This window comes from Monodelphis domestica, chromosome 2 (genome assembly GCF_027887165.1).
Source record: "Monodelphis domestica isolate mMonDom1 chromosome 2, mMonDom1.pri, whole genome shotgun sequence".
Lineage (NCBI taxonomy): Eukaryota > Metazoa > Chordata > Mammalia > Didelphimorphia > Didelphidae > Monodelphis > Monodelphis domestica.
Window position 1 is genome coordinate 238,932,836 of NC_077228.1, and position 27,160 is coordinate 238,959,995.

Below are 27,160 nucleotides of genomic sequence, written 5' to 3' on the forward strand. Positions count from 1 at the left end.
AGTTCCAGGACTATGAAATCCAGGCATGTTGCAGGCCTCTCCCAGCAATGTCCTCCCATGTCTGAACTTTCTAAAGTCCCCCACTCCAAGTCTCAATGGCTTTTGAGCCTTCCCTCTACATTCACAAGACTCAGATAACATCATATAGTTTATTGAATATAACAAACAAACAAAAAAAGACAAAGGAAATGTTCCATATGAAGCCATCTCATCAACCTTTTCCCACTGGTCCTCCCCATTCTTTGAAGGTGGCAGGCAAACTTCCTTAATTGTTCATGGCCATAGAATTCATGAAAGGAATATGGGAAGGCAAGGCAAGAGATCTGAGTGTGTGTGTGTGTGTGTGTGTGTGTGTGTATAAGCATGTGCATATGTGCATGCTATGCCCATGTGCTTCCATGTGATCTTGTATTTGGATTATGGACAGCAAAAAGCAGGGAATAATGGAGAGAGGAAATCAACCTCCAGCTCCCTAACCTAAGGGAAGGCACAACGACAACCAGTCTTTAGACTCTGGATCTTTTTTATATTCCAGTCTCAATTTCTGCTCCAGGTTTTCCACAGCTTTCACAGCACTGGTCTCCAGAAGTCTATTGCCAGTCACTCAAGTCCCATGCCCCGGTGTTTGCATTACAAGTCCTCTTTTCAAGGGTAGTGAAGAAGAGGCAGCTAGTCCTGCAGACCAGTCTACAGATTTCATATTTCTCATTCGTATCAAGTGGCTTCCTCTCCATATGGAGTTAGTACAGCCTGAGATTCCTGGTAAAGGAAGATAACCAACAGAAATAGCTTTGTCAGTCTCTTTCTTCTCAAATCATTGTTTCCTAGGGTCTTAGAGAAAGATAATAGATTCAGATAATAGGACTAAGAGAAGGCCAAATTTCCAACTTTCTGAGCTTTAAGATTTACAAAGTACTTTCCCTGAGACAACTGGTGAGGTATGTAGTTTACTTATAACACCACTTCTCCCCCATTTTACACACATCAAAGAGCTGGGATTTTACCCAGTGGGGCAGGAATGTAGGACACTGGCCATCCTTTCTTCTCTAATGGGGGATGACTACTTTAAAGCCTAAAACTTCAAGGCAATTTACCTGGTTAAGGTACTGACTCTCTACATGGTTTGATTGGGGATTTGGTTGGGGTTTTGGCTTTAAAAGATAGCTCTATTGCAAATATAAATAATATGGAAATAGGTTTTGAACAATGATACATGTATAACCCAGTGGAATTGCTTTTCAGCTCCAGGAGTGGGGAGGAAGAGGGATGGGAAAGATTATAAATCATGTAACTATGGAAAAATATTCTAAATAAATAGTTTTTTCTCTTTCTTATTTATTTATTTAGAAATTTTTCCCTCATGTATTGTTGTTCAAAAACTATTTCCATATTATTCATATTTGTAATAGAGTGATCTTTTAACATCAAAACTCTAATCATATCCCCATATCCCACTTGATTGATCATATGTTTTTCTTCTACATTTCATAGTTCTTTCTCTGGATGTGATAACATTCTTTCTCATAATTCCCTCAGAATTGTTCTAGATCATTGCATTGCTACTAGTAGAGAAGTCCATTACATTCGATTGTGCCATAGCGTATCAATCTCTGTGTACAATGTTCTCCTGGTTCTGCTCCTTTCACTTTGCATCAATTCCTGGAGGTCGTTCCAGTTCACATGGAATTCTTCCAGTTCATTATTTCTTTCAGCACAATAGTATTCCATCACCATAAGATACCACAATTTGTTCAGTCGTTTCCCAATTAACGGACAGTCCTTCATTTTCCAATTTTTTTTGCCACCACAAAGACCTTGCCTATAAATATTTTTATACAAGTACAAGTATTTTTCCTTATTATCTCTTTGGAGTACAAACCCAGCAGAGGTATGACTGTAATAAATAATTTTTTTTAAAAAGGTATTGACTTTCCATGATAAGAACTGAAATGAATTCACTTTCCTCTAACTCATCCATGTGGGAGAGGAAAAGGGTAGGGGGAAGGTGAGTGTGCAACAATGTCTTGATAATCACCTCAGTGATCATGTGTGGCTCAGCTAGGTGGGTTTGGTTTGGCTAACTTAGTCACATAAGTATGTTAGCCCAGGGCTGTTTCACAAGAGACCCAGGAAGTCTGGGTCAAGGCAGAACCAAGGAACTCCAGTCCTCTTCCAAGTCTTTCTTCATCTGGAGGATACCCAGGAAGAACCTAATGCAAAAGTTGTGGCCATCACAACAGTCTGGATCAGGGTACCTAAGACTGACTTATGTGGGGATAGGCACTGGGACTGGAGGATTAGGTCCTGAAGAATCTCTGGGCACTATTTTCTGGAGAAAGTAAGATAGTGCTATATGTAAAAAGGAATTCCTGCCTATTCCAAACTAGTTATCTAGCTCAGTTGGGGCTTCTACTTTCAGATTCAAACTTCCTAGGGTCCTGACTCATGGATAAGAATAATTGCTGGCATTTATAAAGGCCTCTATAATTACAAAGCATTTTATTATCCCATTCAATCTTCAAAATTATTCTGTTGAAGTAGAAGGAGAGTATTACTCCCACTCTTTTACAGAGGAGGAAACCTTCCCAAGGTTAAATGATTTCTTCAAGATTGATAGCAAAGGTGGAAAACAGGTCTTCTCTGGTCTCCTTAGTCCAGGTCTCTGTGGCCCTCTCCCTAGGACTAGCATGGTCTCTGAAAGATGAGCTCTTGCTAGAATCAGGCCACCATATTACTTAGTCATTTCCAAAACATGAGTATTCTTTCCTTCTCCTTCTTAGTTCCTCTTTATGTGCCATTTCCCTCTTCTCTTAGAACACTGTATTGCTTACTTGTATTTGTATCTTCAGAGTTTAGCATGGTGTCTAGAGAGCTTACTTACTGAATGCTTTATCATTGAGATATTGATTAATTATTCATTTATTCCTGTGTAAAAAGGCAGCTGTGGCTCAGTTCTGGACCTGGCCTGGGTTCAAATATAGCCTTAGACACTTTCAAGCTGTGTAACACTCTGCAAGTCACTTAACCTCTAATAGCCTGTCAAAAGAACCCACAATGGATCCACTGGAGAAGGACATGGCAACCATTCCAGTATCCTTGTCAATAAAATCCCATGGATAGCTATGGTCCATGGCGTTATGAAGAATAGGACATGACTAAATAATTCATATGTATGTAAATGTAGGCATACACAGTATATGCTTTTAGGTGTATGCTTCTCATCTAGAGAGAAAAATTCCATTAGGGGAGGTTGATTGGGTGACCAAGAAACATTTGAGAAGCAGTGCAATGAACCAAAAGGGCTATAATTAGGAGGGGGAAATACTGGTCATCCAGAAGTTCCTCTTAGGCTAGACCTAAAGCCTTCTACTCTAAGGGTAAAGAGAGCCCAGCTGAGATCTCTTCCCTTTCATCTACCTGGGGACTAGAGTTCTGGAATGATAAGAAAGGGAAATGTGGATGTGGGGAGACTAGGGCACCAAAACTCAAATGCATGTAGATGGAAGAAAGAAGAAAGTACCTGAGAATGAGTTGATTCTGCTGTGAATAACCTGGGCTTGGGAGATCCAGGACAAGGGAACCCAGGGCAGAAGGATCTGGGATGGGAAGATTGGGAATTAGGAGATCTAGGCCCCCAAGAATCAGGCCCTCTGGAATCTTGCAGAAGCTGTGACAGGTCCTCCACCAGGTGCCATTTTTCCCGCACTTGCTAAAAGGAGAGGAAAAGAAAGGCAAGGAATGAAATAGATGAATCAATAGTTAGGGATGAAGTCCTGCTTAGTTCCCTACTCAGTTCCCTACTTGATTGAGGATTCATCCCTAAACTAAGATCCCAATCTTAGTTCATTCTCTGCCTCAGAGCTTTTTCCATCCCTGCCCCATACACAGCACTCACCCATAGCAGCTGCCTCCTAAGACCCTTGATGGCCTTTTTGTTGGCTGAGGATTGGGAGATGCACACAGTCAGTGTAAGGCTTTTGAGGAAACAGGGAAATGGAAAATAACAGATTTAATACTTCATTCAACTCTATCTGACTCATTCAAATCTACCTGATTCTCAGCTGCTTTTTTCATGGTCCGCTCTCCTCCACATCCCTCCCCAAGTCTGCAGTTACTCCAAAACTCCAGGAACTGATTTGCATCGTATAAACAGACTTTAGAGTAAAGATGATGGGGACCCCTCTTTCCTTTCTCTCAATGGTCCCTGACTTCTCTCTTTAGCAGCATCCAAATCAACCCAAAGGGGTATTTGGGAGTAATAGGTTACAAAATATAAATAGTTCTCACTTTTACTACCCCTTCTCAATTACAGGTATCCCTTCCACATTTCAAAGGTTAGGGGCATGGCATCTTCATGATCTGGAAAATCCTCCTAAGATTTTTTTGGCCCTCCCTTCCTATCAGAAAAGAAGTCTGAAATTTTCTTTTTCTTTTATGAGGTAAAAGAAATTGCCTATATTTATGGCATCAAACAATTAAAATGTTGATATTATATAATGTTATACATATATTTTAAGCATATCTAAGTTTCTAAACTTTTTCTGTGTTTCTGCTGGCCTTTGCATGTTATCCATAGATTCTTCAAAATTCCCTAAAAATATCCATTAAATTTCTTATGCCAACATACTTTCTAAACCTTGATGGGGAAAGTAGTGATGTGGAAGGCATGCCTGAATTTACAAAGTGGTCAGTAGTACTAAGCCACAATCTTGGGATTTGGACATATTTCTGGAGCAAAGAATGTTTTGTATGCCTTTTTAAAATAAAAGATTAAAGGATGATAGATGTAGAGATAGAAAGTATATTCTTCATTTTATAGATGAGTAAACTGAGGCTCAGAGAAGAAAGGGGAAGGAAAAGGAAATTTCTAGGTTCCCCTAATCCCTGGTTTTGAGTTGTTGCACATGAAAATCAACATCAGGGTAGCCAGCATGGTATGAATAAATAATTAAAGGGTAGCTGGGTGGCTAAATAGATTGAGAACTAGGCCTATAGACAGGAGGGCCGATGAATTCAGATACTCCCTAATTGTGTGACCCTGGGCAAGTCACTTACCCCCCACTGCTTAGTCTGCACTATTCTGCTTTGGAACAAATACATAGTATTGATTCTAAGATGGAAGGTAAGGGTTTTTAAGAAATAATGAAAATTATTACTAGCTCGTTTATTGATTGACATCTCAGTGAACCAGTGATTTTCATGAAAAGAGGGAGGAAAAATAACTCTTTCTAGCTTCATAATTATTTCAAGGGCCCCCATTAATACAAAATTCCTACATAAAATTCTGATCCTCAGTCTCTTTTCCAGTTTCTTTGGGTTTCTCATCTATATCTATATATCATGCTTCTTTCACTCATTCATTGAACAAACATGTTTTAAGCATCTACATATACAGAGTACAGTGCTAGGCACTAGGGAAAACATAATGTTTAGATGATGTTGTTTTATCCCTCATGGATATACTAGGTCCCAGATGCATCTGCCTTCTATCCTTTGACTCCTGTACCCCTACCCATCTCTGACCCAGAGGTGGTACCTGAGTAAGATGAGGATAGGGTACCAGATGACATTGGAACTTAAGTAGTAGAAAACTTTCTGGGCTGCTGGTGAGAGACGAATGGCAACCGCTTCTGGAACCACCTGCCAGGGTGCTGAGTAGTTGGAGAAGAGTCCACAGTTTCCAGAGGCGGGGATACTATAAGGAAAATGGTATAGATGGAAGTTCAAGGATATTTGAGAAGGACGGATGCCTCCAAAAGTGATGCCCCTACCCTTCACACTTCCTACCTGCTGATGACATATATTAGGGGCACAGATGCCACTAGGAGACCAAGCAAGAGGACAAGTTGGAAGAAGAAGGTGGCACTGGAGGCTTGGAAGAGGTAGGGGGAGGGCCTACAATTCCTGAAAAGAGTGTACTGTTGGGAGAGGAGAGAGCAGAGATTATATAGGATATCCCTCCTAGAGTTAAAAGGCAGAATGGTCATAACCCAATGCTTTCGGTGACTTCTCTGTCCAATGTTTACACATTGGGCATCCCAGCATTGTAAAGCTAGCTCCTGCTAAGATCTTTGGTAAATCATCTCTTCTAGAGCTATAACTAGGGGTGAATAATTGGAACTTTGCTCCAAGAAACCAACACGGGGAAGTTGCATTTCCTCTCCAACTTGTTTTGAAAATGCCTTCCTTCTGCCTCCTTATCTGTCCTGTCTCCTTCCCGGGTCTGGGCATCCACTGACTTGAACCATACTTTCTGGGAGGTAACACAACCATATCCAGGATACACAGTTCTTTCTCTCTGGCATGTATACATTTATTTCTCAAATAGTATTGCATGAAAGCACTGGCATAACCTATATTAGACTATTTATTGACTCAGGAAGTGGGAAGGAAGGGAAAGAATCTGAATTACAAAATGTCAGAAAACAATTGTCAAAAATTGTTTCTACATGTAATTAAAAATTCATTTAAAAGTAACATTTATTTCTCAAATGAATTTGGTTTAGGGCAAAAAATTTCTAGTTTAAGTTCTTATCTTTCCCTAGCCTTAGGGATAGCTATTTAAGCATATATCTGTTCACTGCTCCTGCCTAAATTTATCTGGTCTTTATATGTTTCTCTTCTTCCCCCATATCCCACTAGGGGACAGCTAGGTAGCACAGTGGATAAAGAACTGGGCCTGGAGTCAGAAGATCTGTTTTCTAATCCTTTTAGACATTTAGTACCTGTGTTACCCTAGGCAAATTACTTAATCTCTGTTTGCCTTGGTTTCTTCATCTGTAAAATGGAGATAACAACCTCACTTTGCTAGAAGATCAAATGAGAAAATATTTGTAAAGTGCTTAGTGTTTTACCCTGGAACTTGTAGGTACTATATAAATAAACACTCCCTTTCCACTAATGGCTTCTTACCTTTTTGACATAAAAAGTGAAGAAGATGAAAATGCTGCTGAGCAGAGGCAGTAGGGGGCAGTAGAAAAGCCCCATCCAGGTGACTGTCTGTCCAGCCACAATGTCCAGCACATTCTTGGGCACTAGAAATTCTTCTCTGCCTAGCCAGACCCAGAACTGGCCTGAAAAATGATCCACCAGCAGCCTGTAGGGAGGTATGGAACAAAGGTACTGAGTACTTTCTAGGCATCATATGTGCAAAGAAGTAAGATACTTATCTCTTACTTAAAACCATGGAATTGTAGGATGTCAAAGCCCAAGGAAGAGGACTGAGGCCTAATAAAAAGAAGTGCTCATCCAGGATCCAAAAGGCATCTACATATGACATTGAGCTTCTTCTGGGTAGCCTAGATACTCTCATATTTTTCTCATGCGTTTGCATATATATTCTTTTTTTCTCATTCTGTCTCCCTCTATCTCCCTTCCTTTCTTCCTCTCTTTTCTTCTCTGTTTGATTCTCTCTCCCTCCCTCTTATCTCCTCTCTCTTCCTCCTTTACTTTTTCCCTCCATTACCTTCCTCTCTCTCCTTTCCTCCCTCCTTCTCTCTCTCTAGTTCTGTGTCTCTCTCCCTCTCTGTCTCTGTCCCAATATCTGTCTCTGTGTCCTTCCCTTCCTCCCTCCTTCTCTCTGTCTCTCCCCACATATACTAATCACAAGTATATACACAGTTTGATCCAGATTTATGATACAAACATTCTTACATAATCATGGGTTTATTATACTTGTCCATATTTATATAGGTAAACACAGATGTACACTCTCCAGTCCCATTTACCTCTCTAGCCCTTGACCCATCTTTCCAAGACTCTTCATTTCCCAGGGCAATTAGGACAGGAAAGGATAAGGAGGCGAGAGGTCTTACCTTCTTGGGAGGGTGACCAGGAAGGCAAAAGCCAGCATGAGAAAGAAGTCGAAGATGCTCAACTTGTATAACTCCTGACCCACTGAGGTCTCCCAGCACTGGAAGTGGGAAACAGAGAGGATTTCAGTGACCCACTCTCTTTTTCCCACTATTATCTTGCTTGTCCCCCTTCTACCATCTAGAAAAGGGGCACCCAGGGAGCATTACTTTCACTTGAAGTCTGATGTTCCATTCCCAACCCTGGGGGCAAAGGTATTTAATTGGCCTGGTATGGATGGAGAGGAGAAGAGAGAGATCAGGGCAGAGTGCCTTTAGGTATCAGGTCAAAATACAAAGTCCCCAGAGGAGGTAGGGGAAGCTTAAAGGAAAGATCTGAGAACTAGGAAGAGACACAAAGGCTGGATCTAAGCCTCATCACGGAGCATTTGGGATGCCTAACCTTCCTGGCCTCTGGGAGAAAGGGAACAGCATCCTAGGCTCCCCTCCATCCCAGGTTCCCCTCCATTCCAGCCTGAGGTACTTATCACCTGATCACATTGATTATAGTTATGGGGCTCACAGCTGGAAAGATCACTTCTGCCAATGCATAACACTGCTTGTTGTCTCAGTGAAAAAAGGAACATGCCCAAGCTAGACAGCTTGAGAACCACGCACCTGTGGAAAAGCAAGTCACAATGTGAGGGCAAGGGACCCTGCCTGGGAGGAACCAGGACATTAAGACAGGGTGAGCACAGAGCCAGGGAGAACCTACTCTATTTGGAAGTGGAAGGTGAAGTCAGAATCATCTCCAGGAGCCTGATGTGTCTGAGACTGAGACTGAATCCCTAGACCTACCTCTGATACTCTAGGTAGGAATATCTCAAGGTCTGGGACTTTTAAAAGGGGTTAAGATCAACAGATGACATGAATATATAAAATTGTAAAAAATGCTCTATTGGGTCATACTCATGGTTTACCCATGGCCTCTAACAATGGTATCCAGGGGTGTTTGGCAGTGAAATAAAGTAGCTGTCATCTATGAAGCCAACCTCTCAAGGATTATTTCTAAGAAACGGGAATTTGTGATGAATATACCCTCTTTCCAATCATGCTGATATTATGGCAGAGATAAAGTCATTTTAGATATCTCAGATATCAATGTACATGCTCTTAAAATTGTTAACATGTGATATTGTTCATCCTTAGTTTTGAAGTGGACCAATGATATCATGGAATGATGTCTTGACTTTTCAGTGAACTGGATTACACAAAATCTTCAACCTCACTCTCACTTCCAGAATCATAGAATCCGGTGATGGGCTGAGATGCAGTGGATGATCTTGGCTTCTTCAATGTCTGACCAAACTCTAGGTTCATCACAGAGCCTCTTTCAAGCCACTCTTGTGGCCATTGGGACAAATTGTTCTCATCAGCCCATTCCACTGAGGGAAGTCTTCACATGCTTGGTGTAGACATTTTCCTAGTTCACTGAAGGGCTTGAGACCTGTTGTTATCCTCAACCTGGCTTAGTTTCTCTGCCAAAACAGTTTTACTAAATGTGACCATTGCACATACTAAAAGCCACAGGTGAGAACTGGGTTACAGATAGACACCAAAGGTAGATGAGTAACCCTGAAAAGGGCTCACTCAGCAAACCCTCACAACAGAGATATTTGTCCTCCCATAATACCTCATAGATAAAGAGACAGAACAAGATACCAGCAGGCAGATATATGAACAAAGAAATAAAGCTTGCATTAGTCAGAAAGATTGAGGAAAGCTGGGACATTTTAAGCAAAATGATTAAAAATATGAGTTTAAGATTGCTCAAAAAATAAAAAAAGAAATGACCTTATTTCCTCAGCATCCAGCAGAGCTGAGGGAGGACAGCTCTTGCATGTACTATATGTAAAATCAGAATGAAACCAGGAAGAAACAAACTTATCAGGGAGGCAGGTGGAGAAAGATGTGATAGAAACACTTGTAAGTGTTTGAGTACAATTTCTACTTAAAGCTCAATCAATATGATTTCTAATTCTATCATACGCCTAAAATTTGCATCTATGTACTGTGTACCCTTCAATTCCTATGATCAGGTAATTTTCTGTTACAATAAAAAACTAGCTGAGTAGAATCTGGTATGGAAATGCAACTGAAAGGAATGAAAGAATTGAGGTGCTAAAGTTAAAGAGTTCCTGTCACTTAACTCCCATTGCCTATCCCTTACCACTCTTCTGCCTTGGAACCAATACATAATATTGACTCTAAGATGGAAGGTAAGGGTTTAAAAAAAAAAGAGTTCCCTTTTTTTAGGTTCGTGGGTAATAGCAGGCACAAATTCAGGGAGCCTCTTTTTCAAGGTCCCTCTGGTTTTAGCCTAAAAATAGATCAATTTGGCACCAACATTTCAAACTCAAGTTCAGAAGTCTTATCCTTCCTTACCATGGTAGTACTAACCAGAAAAGGGTGAGATTGATCTCAGTATTGGGGGGATAATTCTCCAGTTGGACCAGGAATCCAAACACCAGGGGTCCCAGACTGTTGACAAGGGCAATGACTCCAGGGGATAGGTACTGGAGCAGCAAAGAGAGGGACTCCTAAGAAAAGAAAGAGGTGAGGAATTTAAGGTAGGATAATTTGGGAGGTACGATGCCCTGAGGAATAAAAGAACCCACAGAAGTTAGGTCAGTGTGGAAGGGAGGGGATGCTTCACACTATATTGTAAAAATTCATCGTGTAGGGATAACCAGGTGACTCAGTAGACAGAACACCAGTCTTGGAGTTGGGAAGACCTGGGTTCAAATCTGTCCTTAGATACTTCCTAGTTATGTGATCCTGGACAAGTCACTTGACTCCAATTGTCCAATTGACTCCTTACTGCTCTTCTGCCTTTAACAATTTTAAGACAGAAGGTAGGGATTTAGAAAAAAAAATTCACTGTGTAGCTATCCACTTCATTAATTTAAATTGCAATCCCTACCATGCCTCAGTATGATGTCTTCAAAGATGTGTTATGATAAAGAAACAAAGAATCAGCATTCTGGTGATAATTCTATTCAAACTTACCTAGTTGGTTTTTTTAAAACCCTTACTCTCTGCCTCAGAATCAATACTAAGTATTGGTTCTAAGGCAGAAGAGTAGTAAGGGCTAGGCAATGGGGGTTAAGTGACTTCTCCACACTGCTAGTCAGTGTCTGGGGTCAGATCCATGTCTGGATCTCTATCCACTGATCCACCTAGCTGCCCCTCAAGCTTAGCTAGTCTTTTGATAACAGATACAGACTCAGTCACTGGTCCTGTACTGAGAACTTTCCAGTCAACTGTCACTGTTTGAGCTTTTATGACATAGCTTTCAAGCATCTTGGTTTTAATCCATACCATGATAAGGAATTAGAGGGATTAAGGCAAGAATCCCCCATAATTATAGTATTAATATGATATTTCTATTATCCTCAATGGAGACTGTTTCCCAGAAAAGGAGCAGGATTAACGATGGGCCCTTGTGAAGACCATTACTCACATCTTTGTGGTTCTGAGAGAATTTGGTGGCCCAATAGATGGCACTGATGCCTCCAACCACCAGTAGTCCAATGAACATATTGAGTCCCACATAAGAAAGAAGCAGTTGAGCCCTTTGCTTCCTAGACTGCTGCTGCATCTGATGGGAGCGTTGCTCTTCTTGGAGCTCTATCTGTAATGGGGACACAGAGGATAAAGGAGAGAGGCTGCGTAAGGGATGGAGTTGCGACCTATAAAAAATTTGTGTCATACCTCACATAGGCATGTGATCAGAAATGGTTGAGGGGATGAATAGGAACATAAAAAGAATCATGTTAAGGGCTGGAATAGAGATGTTTTAGAGATAAATATAAGTGAGGAATAGGAGTAGTGTCTCCTGGTGAAGGACATGGTCAGATGCAGCCTAGGACACATCTCCTTGCTATATAGCTGCATCTTCTAATAATAACCCATCCAGCTTCCCACACTGCCCAAGACTCTTCATTGTGCCAGGTTCTGCAGTATTTTATACCTTTTGTTCCAGATGCAAAAATTGCGCATCATCATGTTATTTTTTTAAACCCTTACTTTCTGTCTTAGAATCAATACTGTGTATTGGTTTCAAGGCAGAAGAGCAGTAAGGACTAGGCAAGGGGGTTAAGTGGCTTGTCCAGGTTACAAATCGAGGAAGTGTCTGAGGCCAGATTTGAACCCTGGACCTCTCATCTCTGGGCTTGGCTCTCTATCCACTGAGCCACCTAGCTGCCTCCCACTCATCATATTCTAAGAAATCAAAATTTCTTCCTCCTCTTTCCCTGTGGCCTCTAGCTCTGGGATGCTCAGCCCTCATGGAGAATCTTCATCTCAAATATGCCCAGGTTAACACATTTGGGTGGATTAACCCTCTACCCCTCCTCCCTTGTATGCACTGCCTCCCCCTACATCATGGGCCCCAGATACATGTGGCACCTTGAACTCATTGCTGATGCTGTGTTGCTTTATGGTAGCAGCTTCCCGGCTTCGGATGCAGAAATCCCAGGAGGCAAAGAGCTTGCCACTGAGTCGAGGTCTGTAGTCCTTGCTCAGCAACTGCTTATGGAGCAGCCCCTTCACCATGCTAGACAGAAGAGGCATGTGTGTGTGCATATATGTGTGGTGCATGCTGGGGGGTTGGGGAGCTGGAGGAAGGAAAAAGGGGTGCTAGGGCTCCAGATCCTCTCAAGCCTTCTGGGCAGTCATTCTGTCTACACCAGAAACTAAGAGACTCCCCATCACAGTCTTTCTCTGGGCATCAAACAGAGCTGGGAAGGCAATCAGAGAAAACAAAGATGGGGCTTCTCAATTCAGTGTTTGCAGCTGGGGATACATAACACCCCTGTGCTCACTGAGCAGCCTCAAAACTGAAAGATGCCAACAGGTGCAAATGTATTTGGTACAAGCTAATGGTTAAATGGAGGCAGTTTTGAGGGGAGAAAAGGAACACAGATCTGGGATGGGGGAGAATGGAAAAGTGGGTAGGAAACCATAATTCTAATCTCACCGTCGTACAGTCCCGCAGAAGCAGAGGAACAAGCAGGTTAGTGGGCTGAGGAGATAGGCCAGTCGAACACTGTACTGAGAATCATTCTCTGGCCCCATTCGATAGGCACCATAAAAAAGGTAGGTGTTGATGAAAGCCTGGGGAAAGGGATATACCAGGAAGGGCAGACCCCATTTCAGAGTCCAAGAGATTAACCCCCTCCCCCTTATTCCTCAAAGTTGACTATGGTATCTCTTTCCCAGCCAGGTTTTGAGCAGGGTAGGACTCCCTTAGAAGATAATGGGATATCAGACTTTTTGTTTGTTTGTTTAGTGTTAAGAAAGATTAGAACAGTTCTAGACTCAACCTTTGGACAAATTGGCCCTGCCTGGAAATATGTCTACATCTTTTGGGCCAACCTGATCCAAAATATCCCCAAAAGAGTTGGGGGCTTAGTCTACTTCCACCTAGATGTCCCCCTTTTCCTTCTCCCACCATCTCTCTACTTCTCTGTTCTGACAAAGTCACACTCACCCTGCCAGTGAATACATCCCACAAGTGTAAATGGATCTGGTTCATACTCAGCTGGGACTCTCGGCTGGTAGGACAATGGTATGCTAAGAGAAAGCAGAACAGATAAGGTAGAAAGCAATAACAGAAGTAGAGCAAGGCAACCAGGACTTTGCTCCAGGGTGACAAAATTGAGAAGATGCTGACAACACTTACTCCTTTATTGATGTAGAAACCACTGAAGTTGGCACCTAATTAGTTAAAAAAAAAAAAAGAAGTTGCCAGAGAATGACTCTTCCTTCCCCAAATCATGACTACCCTTCAGATGAGTTTCTCCTTAACCTGATTCTATCTTGTTCCCCTCTCCTCAGGGGCCTCCCTACTATCATCCTCTTGAGGTCTATGCCATGAAGTGTCCAGACTCTTACTGCCAGCCCATACCCTCACCACACTATTGAATTTATCTTACTAAGTTGGTTTGAGGATATATATTTGTGCTGTTTGCTCTTGGATGGAAAAAAAAAATCCTGTAGTTTTTGGTTCTGGGTAGAATGGCACAAGCCTTTAAAATTTTCCCCAAGGTCACATATGTTCCTCACCTCTTCATTTTTCTGACATCATCTCCTCAATTCAGATCTCTCTTATCCCCAAGGAAGTAAAGAAAGGTTGACTAGGAAAAACTGATTATTATTATTTAAAATGCTTATCTTTCTCATATAATTATTAATATCATTCATATACCATATCTTATTTTATTATTTAAAATGCTTATCTTTTTATTCTTTTTTATATTTTCTTGTTATTTTAATAAAAATGCAATTGTAAGTACTTTTCAACTCAATTCAATAAGTATTTAAGTTCCTACAATGTGCTGGGAACCAAAGAATAGAAAGATAAAAATTAAATAGTGTTTGTCCAATCTCAAAAAACATAATTGCAAAATTTTATAAAGCACTAAAGAAAACAGTCCTTTCTTACATCACTATGATTTCCCTCAACAAGGTTTACATGTAGGTTTTTCCCCCCTTCTTTAAATCTACATTTCAATTCTAAGGCAGAAGAGTGGTAAGGAGCAGACAGTTTGGGTTAAGTGACTTGCCCAGTGTCACATAGCTAGGAAGTATCTGAGGCCAGATATGAACTCAGGACTGCCCAATTCTCTCCATTGTACCACCTAGCTGCCTTTATCATGGATTACTAAAGAAGCTTGAGCTAGATAGGACCTTAGAACAACCCCCTTATTTTACAGTTGAAGGAATTGAAGCCTAGAAAGGTAAAATAATCTATTTAAGATTACACAGCTAGCTAATACCAGGTCAGAGTGTGAATGTGAGCTTCCTAATTGCAACTCTTCACTATGCAGAAACACATGCCCAATTGTTCCCATATTTGGGGGCACATAATGAGATGTTAAGAGAAATACCAATGGTGATTCTTCCAAGGGCTGTTCTGATCTGCTATGCTCTAGAATTGTTGGGACCCTTCATACTATTAGGAGCTGACATCAAGATGGTACAGAGGATGGAGTGTTGGGCCTGGAGTTAGGAAGACCTGAGTCCTAGCTGTGTGACCTAAAACCACTGAACCTATTTGTTTCAGTTTCCTCATCTGTAATGGATTAATAATAGCACCTATACATCAATAACAGCTTATACACTTGTGTGTTGTGAGGATGAAATGAGAAAATAATTGTAAGGTGCTTAACATAGTAGCTGGTAGCTGACATTAAGTAAGTGTAATTTAGTTTTAGCTATTATTATTATTACCTGGACAATAATAATATTATTGTCATTAACTGGCAAGAGAGAACCATTACCCTACAGAAGACTAGATCAATTCCCTAACTTGGGATCACTAGACAAACATTTTTAGGGTAGGAAGTTGATGACATTTTTCTTGATGCTACCCATCAGAGGTTAAGTTCAAGGTAGAACATTCTCTCCTTCCCTCTTCCCAATGATTCTTTAAAAAAATTAAATATCTATATCTATATCTACATCTATATATATATATATGAAACCCTTACCTTCCATCTTAGAATCAATATTCTGGATTGGTTCCAAGACAGAAGAGCAATAAGGGCTAGGCAATGAGGGTGAAGTGACTTGCCAGGGTCATCCAGCTAGGAAGTGTCTGAAGCCAGATTTGAACCCAGGAGGTCCCATCTCTAGGCCTGGCTTTCAATCCACTTAGTCCCCTAGCACTCCCCACCCCCCAATGATTCTTAGTCCCATTAAACTGAGCAAATGCCCTCATGCCCTTTACAGGGATTCTTAATGGGTTCCTTTAACTTGTTTAAAAATTTTTTTTTATAATTATGTTTCCACATACTGGCTTCCTTGGTAATCCTCTGTATTTTATTTTTCAAAAATATTAAGCTTTTCTGCATTAGCTGGGGGGGGGGGGTTGGAAGGGAAATGGATATCCCTCTCTGCTTCCCTCCCAATCCAGCCCAGTACACTCCAGAGGGGCCAGGGGCCAATAGAGAGGAGAAGCCGAAGCAGTTACTCACAGATGTTGGGAGCTGGGCCTGGGGAAGGAGAATGGAGCCAGACCAGAGGCAGCAGCACTAAACTGGTGGTTAACAGCATGGTGAGCAGGTTGAGGAACAGCAGGAAACGCAGGAAGGTGAAGTAGGACTGGATCCCAGTGCCAAAGAGCCCTGTGAAACAAAGGGCTGAGGAAGGTGACGCCAGGACAGAATAGGGAGCTTGGAGGGCTGGGAGAGCTGGTTGTTAAATGTCCAGTGTGACCATTTATACCTCTGCAATCAGTTGCTACAAGTCAGGGCTTGAGGGATTGTTTTGATTGTCTAGACCTGTGGTAATGAACCCATGACACTGGTGCCAGAGAGGGCAGATATGTTGTCACCTGCCAGAGTTTGTTACTAGAAAGTCAGAGGGACTCAGGCTGAGCTGCTCCCTTCCCCCTCTGTGAATTTTAAAACTATTCCACTCTACTCAGGCCATACTTTAGAAGATCTGTTTTAGCTATTTCCTGATCAATAACAATAGAGATACTTGGAATAACAGAATCAGGTCTTGGGAAGTCCACATTTTCCCCACCCTCCTTAGTTTAACAAGATTAGGAAGGTCTGCACCAAACTCAAAGATTAAGTATCTAAGAAAAAAAAGCAACAGACATGTGCAGAAAAAAGTGGATAGACCCCTGGGCTGTCCTAAGTCAAGCTAAGCTATCATTGGTACATATGAGATGCAGGAAAGTGATGTAAAACCATCTATATAAGGCACATCACTTCCTCTCTCTTCCTCTTTCCCTGGAGAGGCGACTCTGGCTGGCAGTGTGCTAGGCGTTTTGACATCTTGGAGTGGTGGTGGTGAGTTTGCCTTGAGCTGATTCAGGTTTGGGCATCTGGGTTTAGTCCTTCTTTTTCTGGAGTTCCGGCTGACTCCTTCCTCCTTCATACTGCAACCCCCCTTACTTCCTTATCTTCTGCTCTCCCCTAGGGATACTAGCCAGGTGTGTGTGGGGGGGGAGGGGAGAGGGAGAGAAAAAAACCTACTCCTTCTCCTTCTTCCTTCTTTTTAATCTCCTCCACTATCAATTAAATCACCATAAAAAATTCCAGTTGTCTTGGGTATTTTATTATTTGGGATTTCCCCTGGTGCCACTTAAATTTAGATTTTAAGTCACAATGCTAAAATTATCCTTACACCTCCCCACCTCTCTGCCCAGCAGTCCAATGGGAGCACTTCCTTCCATTCCTGTCTGGGGGTAAGAGGAGGTTATGGGGGAGCCAGGAAGGGCAGCACTCAGTCTCTGAGGGGGCAGGGCATGGCACTCAATTTCTAAAAGGTTCAACATCCAGATCTTTGGGAAAGGAAAGATTTTAAGACCAAGCAAGAGTTAGAAAAATTACAAAAAGCAAAATAGATAATTTTGATTACATGAAATTAAAAAGGCTTTGCACAAACAAAACCAATGCAGTAAAAATTAGAAGGGAAGCAACAAATTGGGAAACAATCTTCATAACAAAAACCTCTGACAAAGGCCTAATCACTCAAATTTATAAGGAACTAAATCAGTTGTACAAAAAAATCAAGCCATTCTCCAGTTGATAAAAGGGCAAGGGAAATGAATAGGCAGTTTTCAGATAAAGAAATCAAAACTATTAATAAGTACATAAAAATGTTCTAAATCTCTTATAATCAGAGAAATGCAAATCAAAACAACTCCAAGGTATCACCTCACACCTAGCAGATTGGCTAACATGACAGCAAATGAAAGTAATGAATGCTGGAGGGGATGTGACAAAATTGGGACATTAATGCATTTCTGGTGGAGTTGTAAATTGATCCAACCATTCTGGAATGCAATTTGGAACTATGCCCAAAGGGTGATAAAAGACTGTCTTCCCTTTGAGCCAGCCATAGCACTGCTGGGTTTGTACCCTAAAGAGATAATAAGGAAAAAGACATGTACAAGAATATTCATAGCTGCACTCTTTGTGGTAGCAAAAAATTGGAAAATGAGGGGATGCCCTTCGATTGGAGAATGGTTGAACAAATTGTGGTATATATTGGTGATGGAATACTATTGTGCTCAAAGGAATAATGAAGTGGAGGAATTCCATGTGAACTGGAATGACCTCCAGGAATTGATGCAGAATGAGAGGAGCAGAACCAGGAGAACATTGTACACAGACTGATACACTGTGCTAAAATCAAATGTAATGGACTTCTCTATTAGTAGCAATGCAATGATTCAGAGGGACATATGAGAAAGAATGCTATTCACATCCAGAGGAAGAACTGTGGGAAAAGAAACACAAAAGAAAAACAACTGCTTGATTACATGGGTTGGTGGGACTATGATTGAGAAAGTGGACTCTCAAAGATCACCTTAGTGCAAATAATAATAAGGAAATGGGTCTTGATCAATGGCACATGTTAAACCCAGTGGAATTGTGTGTCAGATACAGGAGGGGGATTGGGGGAAGGGGAGGGAAGGAATGTGAGTCTTGTAACCATGGAAAATTATTCTAAATCATCTAATTAAACAAAATTTAAAAAGAAAGATATTAAAAAAGAAAAAAGGTTCGACATCACTGGTCTAGATTTAAGAGAGTGATGGAGAAAATGTTGATAATGCAAATTAAGATGAGAACTCTGTGGTCATGTGCATATTATATAACCCACCGCAACTGGTTGTTAAACATTTACCAGCTCTGGGTGGAGGCTATATCTGAGGATGGCTCCACATATTGAGCTGACCAGAGAGCTGTTCTCCTCAAAGCATATATGTATGTATGGGAAGGTGGTATCAGAATAAGTAGGATTTGAATCCCTGTCCTGGCTTTAGACTAAAGCCCTTTCAGAAGACTTCTGCCCATTAGATTGAGGATGGGGGAGGGGGGGAGGAGAGGAGAAGTTAGAAGCACACAGAATTGGACAAGAACTGGAGCCTGGGTGTAATACTATCCCTCCCAAAAGAGGCACGTGGAAAAGGCCCCACATCATGTCTATGAGAGGTTATCAGTTTCATAATGACAAGGATCATCCATGGCTAAATTTAGTATCTCTCTCCCCAAGGACCTAATCCTGGGCTCTTCACACATAGGAAATGCTTCTTGTTTTTGCTGTTGTTGATTGGGATTGGGGTATTTAAATTTTGAACATCATATGTGTGGCCACTCTCCATTTTATACTTCTATATTACATTTTATATATTTATCAATATATGTATAAATATATTTATATAAGTAGATTTATATAAATGTATTAATTAATCCATATAAGATTAACATAAATAAGAAAGATCAACTGAAAGAGTTACAAAACCCCAACAACAACCTGTCTCCAAAGTACAACTTCAAGTTGGGAGAAAGGAGAAGAAGAGACAAGAGGAATTGGAGCTGGTAGTATCAACCACCCATTTGCCTTAGACAATCATCTGAGAACTTCAGGTCTTTGGGGCATCAAGTCTTTCCTGAAGTCACTTTCAGGACTCCTTGAGTCCTAGCAGCAGGTCTGAGCCATAGCTCCTATGGCAGCTTCTCTCAGGTTTGTTGTTGGAGATTTGAACAGAAGTTGGGCTGGGAGCATATAACTTCTCTCCCTGTATCCAGAAGAGTCACCTAGGATTTCCCTTGCTCAAGGAAGTTGACTGTCTTGGGAACTGGCTGGGAAGGGTAGATTGGTAGAAAGAATTTAGACTGTGCCTCAGTAGATCTGGGATTTTATCAGTAGGATCTTTGTGAGGGCAGCTAAGTAGCTCAGTGGATAGAGAGCCAGGACTACACTGGTTCAAATCTATCCTCAGATACTTCCTCGCTGTGTGACCCTGGGCAAGTCACTTAATACCAATTGCTTAGCCCTTCCCTTTCTTCTGCCTTGAAATCAATATTCAGGTAAGGATTTATTTTTTAAAAAAGGGAGGAGAGCCTGTGTGATAGTGTTCCCCTATCATATTCAGAATTGGACATTGAGGCTACCTGTCTCCTTTCTGACTATGATGGATTGGATGGAGGAGATTAGAAATATTGTGGAGGAGAGTTTGGGAGGTGGGGAAAGGCAGGAACCCTACCACCAATCTCATAGAGGTCAGGCTTCCAGAGTCCAAAGGTCCCTGTAAGCCTGAGGCCCACATCCAGGAGCTGTTGATAGACTTGCCGCCATTTCTTCTTCCAGCGTTCCCAGAAAGAGGCCTTTACCATGTCTGGCTCTCGGAGGTCCCTGAGAAAGACAGTGGTAAAGGAGGCACCTCTAAGCAGAAAAAATCAGCTACTTGTACCCTGAATTTGACATTCTATTTCCTGTCTCCATACATTTGAATAGGCCATCTGTGGAATGCAGTCCCTCTTCATCTCTGCCTCTCAGAAAGTTTTCTCTTTCTTCAAGGCTAATAACTTGGGGGCCAACTCCTTCATGAAACCTTTCCTGATTTCTATTCATTTATGATCTCTCACTTTAATTTACCTTGTATACAGAAGATCATAGAGCTAAAACTGGCAGAGACCTCAAAAAGTATCTAGTTCAAGCCCTTCATTTAATTTGTCACTCAGTTGTTTCAGTCATGTCTGACTCTTTTTGACCCCATTTGGGGTTTTCTTGGCAAAGATACTAGAAGGGTTTTCCATTTCCTTCTCCAGCTCATTTTACAGATGAGGAAACTGAGTTAAACAGGGTTAAGTAATTTGTCCAAGGTCATGTAGCTAATATCTGAGGCCGAATTTGAATTTGTGTCTTCCTGACTCTAGGCCCAGGGCTATTATCCACTGTACCACCTAGTGGCCTTCATTTAATAATTTGAGGAAATTGGGAAAGTTAAGTAGCTTGTCCAAAGACAATTTGAACAGAGCTCCTCTGATTTTAGAACTAGTAATTTTCCCACTATGACACAATTCCTTTCTGTTGTATCTCCTCAGTAAAATGTAGACTCCTTGAGAGAAGTTTTTGCTTTTACACAGAAGGTGTAGGTTTAATACAATTAGATCCTGATTATTTCAATAATGAAATTCCTACAGAGGTTGCATTGTTTGAATTTGCCCTGCATTTTTCCATTGGGCTAGAACCAATTACCATATTTTACATAATTATATCTTCAAATAGTGCAAATTCAAATATATGCAAGGGTTTGCACTACTTGGAACATAGCTGTAGATGTTTATGGAAATGAGCTAGGTGGTCATTTCAGAATTGGTGCCACAGGTTTGCCTCTCTATTACCTGTTTCTCTGCCTATTCCCGTTCCTCCCCACGCTATTCTTCTTCCCACTTTCATTCCTCTAAACTCTCTGAACAGTGCTTCCACTTCAATCCATATAGAGAGGCAGGCCAAGGGCTAGCAGAGCCTCTTGGTGCCATCTTTGCTTTGGCTAGGAGGTTCCCTAGAAAACCCACCTGATGAGTCGTTTGTCCATTATGGCATAGGGCAGTGTCCGTAATGCCACCTTGGAGCTGCATAAGCTCTCCATTTCTTCCTCCCAGAAAACCTCACTCAGTGATACAGATTCAGGAGTCTCTAGGTCTGACTGGGCAGACCTCTGTCTTAGGTAGAAAGAAGCCATCTCTGCGGAAGAATCATCCCCAAAAGGTGAATAGTTTCTGGGTGCTCACCTAAGGAGTATATAGAATATGGAATTAGTTTTGGGGTGTCAGGCCTGTCATGAAGAGGGAAGGTTGGGAGAACTAAGGGTCTAGAGTTAGGGAATCATTCAAGAAGGCATTGACAGAAGTTCCTCATAGGGAATTCCTTATATCAATGAAATTATAGGTTGGTTTAAAAAAAGTAATTTGAATGAAAATATCAAGAGCCATTCCTCAAATAGTCAAGAATATTGTTTTCAGAATATTCACAAACTATAAATGACCACATGAAAATATGTGCCAAATTTCTAATGTTAAAGAGAAATGAAAATTAAAACAACTCTGAGGTTTCACCTACCTCCATGAAAACTAACAAAGAGGGGAAAAAAGAGAATAGTCAAACCCTGGAGATTAAAACACTATTGGGATAAAGTGGTTCAATAATTCTGGATATTAGTATGGAATGATGTAAGAAAAGTGACTAAACTTTCCCTACCCTTTGACAAAACAATTCTTTACCCATTCAAGCAAGAAATTTGCTATAGATTATATATGTGTAGGTATGCGAAACCTATGTCCATATTAACCATGTACTCCTTTCCATTTGTACAAAAATATTTCTAGTTCTTTTTGTAGTAACAAAGAACCAGAAACTAAGAGGATGCTCATCAATTGGGAATGGCTGAACCAATTATGGCATATAAATGTACTGGCATATAATCGTTCTGTAAGAAATGATGATGAGAAATCTGGAAATAATTGTACCAAGTGATACAGAATGAGGTGAGCAGGTAGGAAAAAAGTAATCTGTACAATAACAACACTTTTAAAGGCAAACATTTGAAAAACTGAAAAATCTCTGACTAAACACTAGTCTAGAGGATTCATGAAGAATATGCTACCAACATGGGTAACATAATGAAACTCAGAGTGCAGACTGAAATATACTTTTTTCGTCATGGTGGATGAAGGTATCAGATTTGCTTAACTATGCATTCTTGCTATAAGTGTTTTGTTTTCCCTTCTTTTTCATTGGGGTAGGGAGAAGGAGAGAAACTTGATCTTTGTATTAAAATTTTTTTATTTGCAAAAAAGAAATGTGAACTCCTTGAGGATAGGGACAACCGTGCTTTTTTTTTTTCCTATTTATATTCTCAGTGCTCAGTAAATGCTTAAATGCTTTGTCTTTTGTTCATTCCTACAATTAATCCTTCAATTGGGCATATGTCCCAAGGAACTCAAGGACAGTAACAGAAACAACAGAAAAATACCATAATATTGCTTAGCACCTCTTTTCATGGTAGAAAAGAACTGAAAAAAGTGGGGTTCCATTAGTTAGGAAATGGCTGAAAAAAAACCCATTATGATATATTAATGTGATGCAATATAATTGCCTAGAAAGAAATTACATATATGAGGAATTCAAAGAAATGTAGAAAGATGTATTAGAATTGATACAGAGCAAAATAAACAGAATCACAGGAACACTATCAACTCGGACTACAACAATATAAATGGAAAGATCACTCCAAAGAAACAACTCTTAAGTAACAGCCTATTGCCTGGCACATGGTAGATGCTAAAATACTTATTGACTAGACTGACAATAGAAATCCCAATGATGGTCATGGAGAAGAGATAAGACAAAGCAGAGCTCCTCCCAAAGGATGGCCATTACACACAAACCATTGCAGTTCTGGCTGGTTTCTCTCTGTAGTTTTCTACCTGTTCCAAATATATGTGTAGTTTCGAATTTTTCTAACTGGAAGTGCCTATGAACTATACACATGTGTTTATAGTTATATTGGTAAATTGAAATCTTTTTCTCCTTAACATTAGGATTCATATTAAATTCTTGCTCTCTAATCTCACCCCATCTAGAGCAATATTCATAAGTAGAATTCAAGGGGAAATCTGTAATTTTATACTGTTCTCCCTTAAGAGTCAAGTCTCTCATCTTTCTTTTTGTTGTTGTTCAATCATTTTTCAGTTGTCTGACTCTTTGTGACCCCATTTGGGATTTTCTTGACAAAGACACTGGAGGTTTGCCATTTCCTTCTCAAACTCATTTTTACAGATGAGAAAACTGAGGCAAACAGGGCTAAGTGATTTGCCCAGGGTCACACATTTAGTGACTGTCTGAGGTCAAATTTGAACTCAGGTCTTCCTGACTTCAGGCCCAAGATTCTATCCACTGAAAGCCTAGATGTTTTCTCCTTGTCAGCAATCGAACTAGTAAAAGACGTGTTGCCTATCTGTTACCTATGCAATGTCATCATTTTTTTCCCCTTAACCCCTCAGCTGTTGGGAAGACCTGACCCTGTTTCCAAAAATTGAAATTTTCTTTGTCCTAAGAAGTTTCAATAAGAAGGTAGGTAGGAAATGATTGAGATGCAAACACAAAAGATATCAATAAAACTTTCTCTTTTTTTTCTCCTTCAGTTTTCAGAAACCTGACTTCATTTCCCTCACTTTCTCCACCTCTAAATTGAGGAGAAAGGCTCTGGAAATCTAAATCAGAAAATGCTAGGTAGAATTAACCAAATTCAGGAAACAAAAGGCAAATTGGATGCCCAGCATTAACCATGGATTAATTAATTCATTCATTAAAGCAGTATTCTGGGGCTGTACTTTGGATGAGGGCAAGTTCTTCCTACTTCCAAGACTCAATTTGCCTCATTAGGGATGAGACTTTGGACTCCCTGAGAAAAAAACCACAGATACAAGGGATTTAGGGTAACGCTGTAGACAACGTAGAGTCCCAGGTCCCCAGAATATCAGGAACCCTTCCTTTCTTAGGTTCGCCCTTCCCAGGTTCTGCGTTTGCTTCTCTTTCCACCCCTCCAACCTCTCCCACAGTAGTCTCTTTCCAAGGGAAAGGAAACCTTCAAATCTTCCACCTTCTATCCCTGCTACCCTCCTCCCTCAGATCCTTTACTTCTGCCTACAGAAAGTTTATTTCCTTCTTGCACGATTATGCCACAGAAAAGATCTTGAGATGAGATAATGGGGTATGGTGGATTTCTTTGCCCCCAGATCAAAGGTAGGTGTCTTGCTCGATCTGACCATGCTGGGGGTCCGGAATTTCCCATCTTGCCTACCCCACAATTCCCTCTGAATAGTCTCTGCTCTAAAGCTCCCTTCTGAATCCCATTTGTTCTCATACTCACAGCATTTGTTGTGTTCCTCCGGTACAGACTGATGTAGTACCTCTGTCTTTGGTGATGATGGAAGTCTGTCTTACTCAACTGAATTGATAGTAAGCTGGGGGTGGAGGAAGGTGAGGGTGGAGGGGTGGGGGAGAGGGAAACAGGAGAGCATCACGTGACAGGAACAACTTGCCCCTGGGCCCCAAGACTGTCTCTTCCCACAGTCCCCCCTTTCACTCCCGCCCTCCCTCTCTAGTTTCCTCTGTAGCTAAATACAGGCGGGGAGATTGAACAGAAATTAGTGAAGAATGGTGAGATCTAACTCTTCATTTCCTATGACAAACAAGTGAGTGAGGCACATTCTGCCCTACTGCAGTGAGGTGGAAGAACAGGTAAGGAGGGAGAGAGAGCAGAGAAAAAGAGGAAGACTGCTAGGGACAAGAGGGGCTTGGCAGGGCTGTGCATTATTTATATAAAATAAAGGATAAAGAAAGGTTAATTTTCAGAGACTCAAAGCTGAAAGGAGCCTCAGAGATCATCTAGTCCAGCAGTTCTTAACCTTCTATGTGCCACATGGATCCCTTTGGCAGACTGGCAAACCCATTCTCAGAATAATGTTCTATTTTTTAACTCAGAAAAATAGCCTTTATATTTTTTAACCAATGGATGAAATTTAATGTTAAATTTAAAAGTACAGCCTACTTGATGTAATTTTTTCTTTTAAATTTTTTATTATATTTGGTCAATTTCAAACATTATTCCTTGGTTACAAAAACCATATTCTATTCCTCCTTCCCCTCCCCCTACCCTTCCCATAGCAGATGCACAATCCCATTGGGTATTACATGTGTCCTATTTCCATTCTGTTGATGTTTGCACTAGGATGTTCCTTTAGGGTCTATATCCCCAATCATATCCCCCTCAACCCATGTAATCAAGCAGTTGTTTTTCTTCAGTGTTTCTACTCCCATAGTGTTTCCTCTGAGTGTGGATAGTGGTTTTTCTCATAGATTCCTCCAGGTTCTTCAGGATCACTGCATTGCCACTAATGGAGAAGTCCATTACATTTAATTGTACCACAGTGTATCAGTCCCTGTGTACAATGTTTTCCTGGTTCTGCTTCTTTCACTCTGCATCAATTCCTGGAGGTTGTTCCAGTCCCCATGGAATTCCTCCACTTTATTTTTCCTTTGAGCACAAGAGCATTCCATTATCAACATATACCACAATTTATTCAGCCATTCCCCAATTGAAGGGCATCCCCTCGTTTTCCAATTTTTGGCCATCACAAAGAGTGCAGCTATGAATATTCTTGTACATGTCTTTTTCCTTATTATCTCTATGGGATACAAACCCAGGCTGCCTCAAAGGGCAGACAGTCTTTTAGTGTCCTTTGGGCATAGTTCCAAATTGCATTCCAGAATGGTTGGATCAATTTACAACTCCACCAGAAATGCATTAATGTCCCAACTTTGCCACACCCCTTCCAGCATTCATTACTTTCCTTTGCTGTCATGTTAGCCAATCTACTAGGTGTGAGGTGATACCTCAGAGTTGTTTTGATTTGCATTTCTCCAATTATAAAAGATTTAGAACACTTTTTCATGTGCTTAATAGTTTTGATTTCTTTGACTGAAAATTGCATATTAATGTCCCTTGTCCATTTATCATTTGGAGAATGGCTTGATTTTTTGTACAATTGATTTAGCTCTGTAAATTTGAGTAGTTAAACCTTTGTCAGAGGTTTTTGTTATAAAGATTGTTTCCCAATTTGTTGCTTCCCTTCTAATTTTGATTACATTGATTTTGTTTGTGCAAAATCTTTTAAATATGATGTAATCAAAATGATTTATTTTACATTTTGTGACATTTCTTTTTTTTATTTAATTTTTTTTGTTTACAATACTCACTTTATTTCCCTCCCTCCCCTACACCCACCCTTCCCGCAGTTGATGTGCAATTTCATTGGGTATTACTTGTGTCCTTGATCAGAACCTATTTCCATGTTGTTGTTTGCACTAGGATGCTCATTGAGAGTCTACATCACTAACCATATCCCTTCAACCCATGTATTCAAGCAGCTGTTTTTCTTCGGTGTTTTTACTCCCATAGTGTTTCCTCTGAATGTGGATAGTGGTTTTTCTCTTAGATTCCTCCAAGTTGTTCGGGATCACTGCTCTGCCACTAATGGAGAAGTCCATTACATTCGATTGTACCACAGTGTATCAGTTTCTGTGTACAATGTTTTCCTGGTTCTGCTTCTTTCACTCTGCATCAATTCCTGGAGGTTGTTCCAGTCCCCATGGAATTCCTCCACTTTATTTTTCCTTTGAGCACAAGAGCATTCCATTATCAACATATACCACAATTTATTCAGCCATTCCCCAATTGAAGGGCATCCCCTCGTTTTCCAATTTTTGGCCATCACAAAGAGTGCAGCTATGAATATTCTTGTACATGTCTTTTTCCTTATTATCTCTTTGGGATACAAACCCAGCAGTGCTATGGCTGGCTCAAAGGGCAGACAGTCTTTTAGTGTCCTTTGGGCATAGTTCCAAATTGCATTCCAGAATGGTTGGATCAATTTACAACTCCACCAGAAATGCATTAATGTCCCAACTTTGCCACACCCCCTACAGCATTC

The 27,160-nt window shown here is 40.8% G+C and overlaps 1 protein-coding gene across 2 annotated transcripts; it reads right to left on the minus strand.

Annotated features, from left to right (window-relative positions):
- Positions 1 to 135: 135 nt before the first annotated feature.
- On the minus strand, positions 136 to 24,666 carry TMC8 (transmembrane channel like 8). 2 transcript variants are annotated; one of them, XM_007482941.3, is made up of 17 exons: positions 24,538 to 24,666; positions 21,182 to 21,397; positions 19,867 to 20,015; positions 15,833 to 15,982; positions 13,345 to 13,427; positions 12,832 to 12,968; positions 12,261 to 12,408; positions 11,314 to 11,484; positions 10,251 to 10,390; positions 8,342 to 8,468; positions 7,815 to 7,912; positions 6,913 to 7,096; positions 5,788 to 5,918; positions 5,537 to 5,695; positions 3,896 to 3,974; positions 3,521 to 3,709; positions 136 to 759 (listed from the first exon to the last, which is right to left on the minus strand). In XM_007482941.3, the coding sequence occupies exons 2-17, from the start codon at positions 21,346 to 21,348 to the stop codon at positions 715 to 717; spliced, it is 2,157 nt and encodes a 718-aa protein (XP_007483003.2). In that variant the 5' UTR covers positions 21,349 to 21,397; positions 24,538 to 24,666; the 3' UTR covers positions 136 to 714. The 2 variants fall into 2 exon arrangements, with proteins under 2 accessions (XP_007483003.2, XP_007483005.2); XM_007482943.3 differs by lacking the exons at positions 136 to 759; positions 5,788 to 5,918 and having other exon boundaries at positions 3,577 to 3,709.
- Positions 24,667 to 27,160: the final 2,494 nt, after the last annotated feature.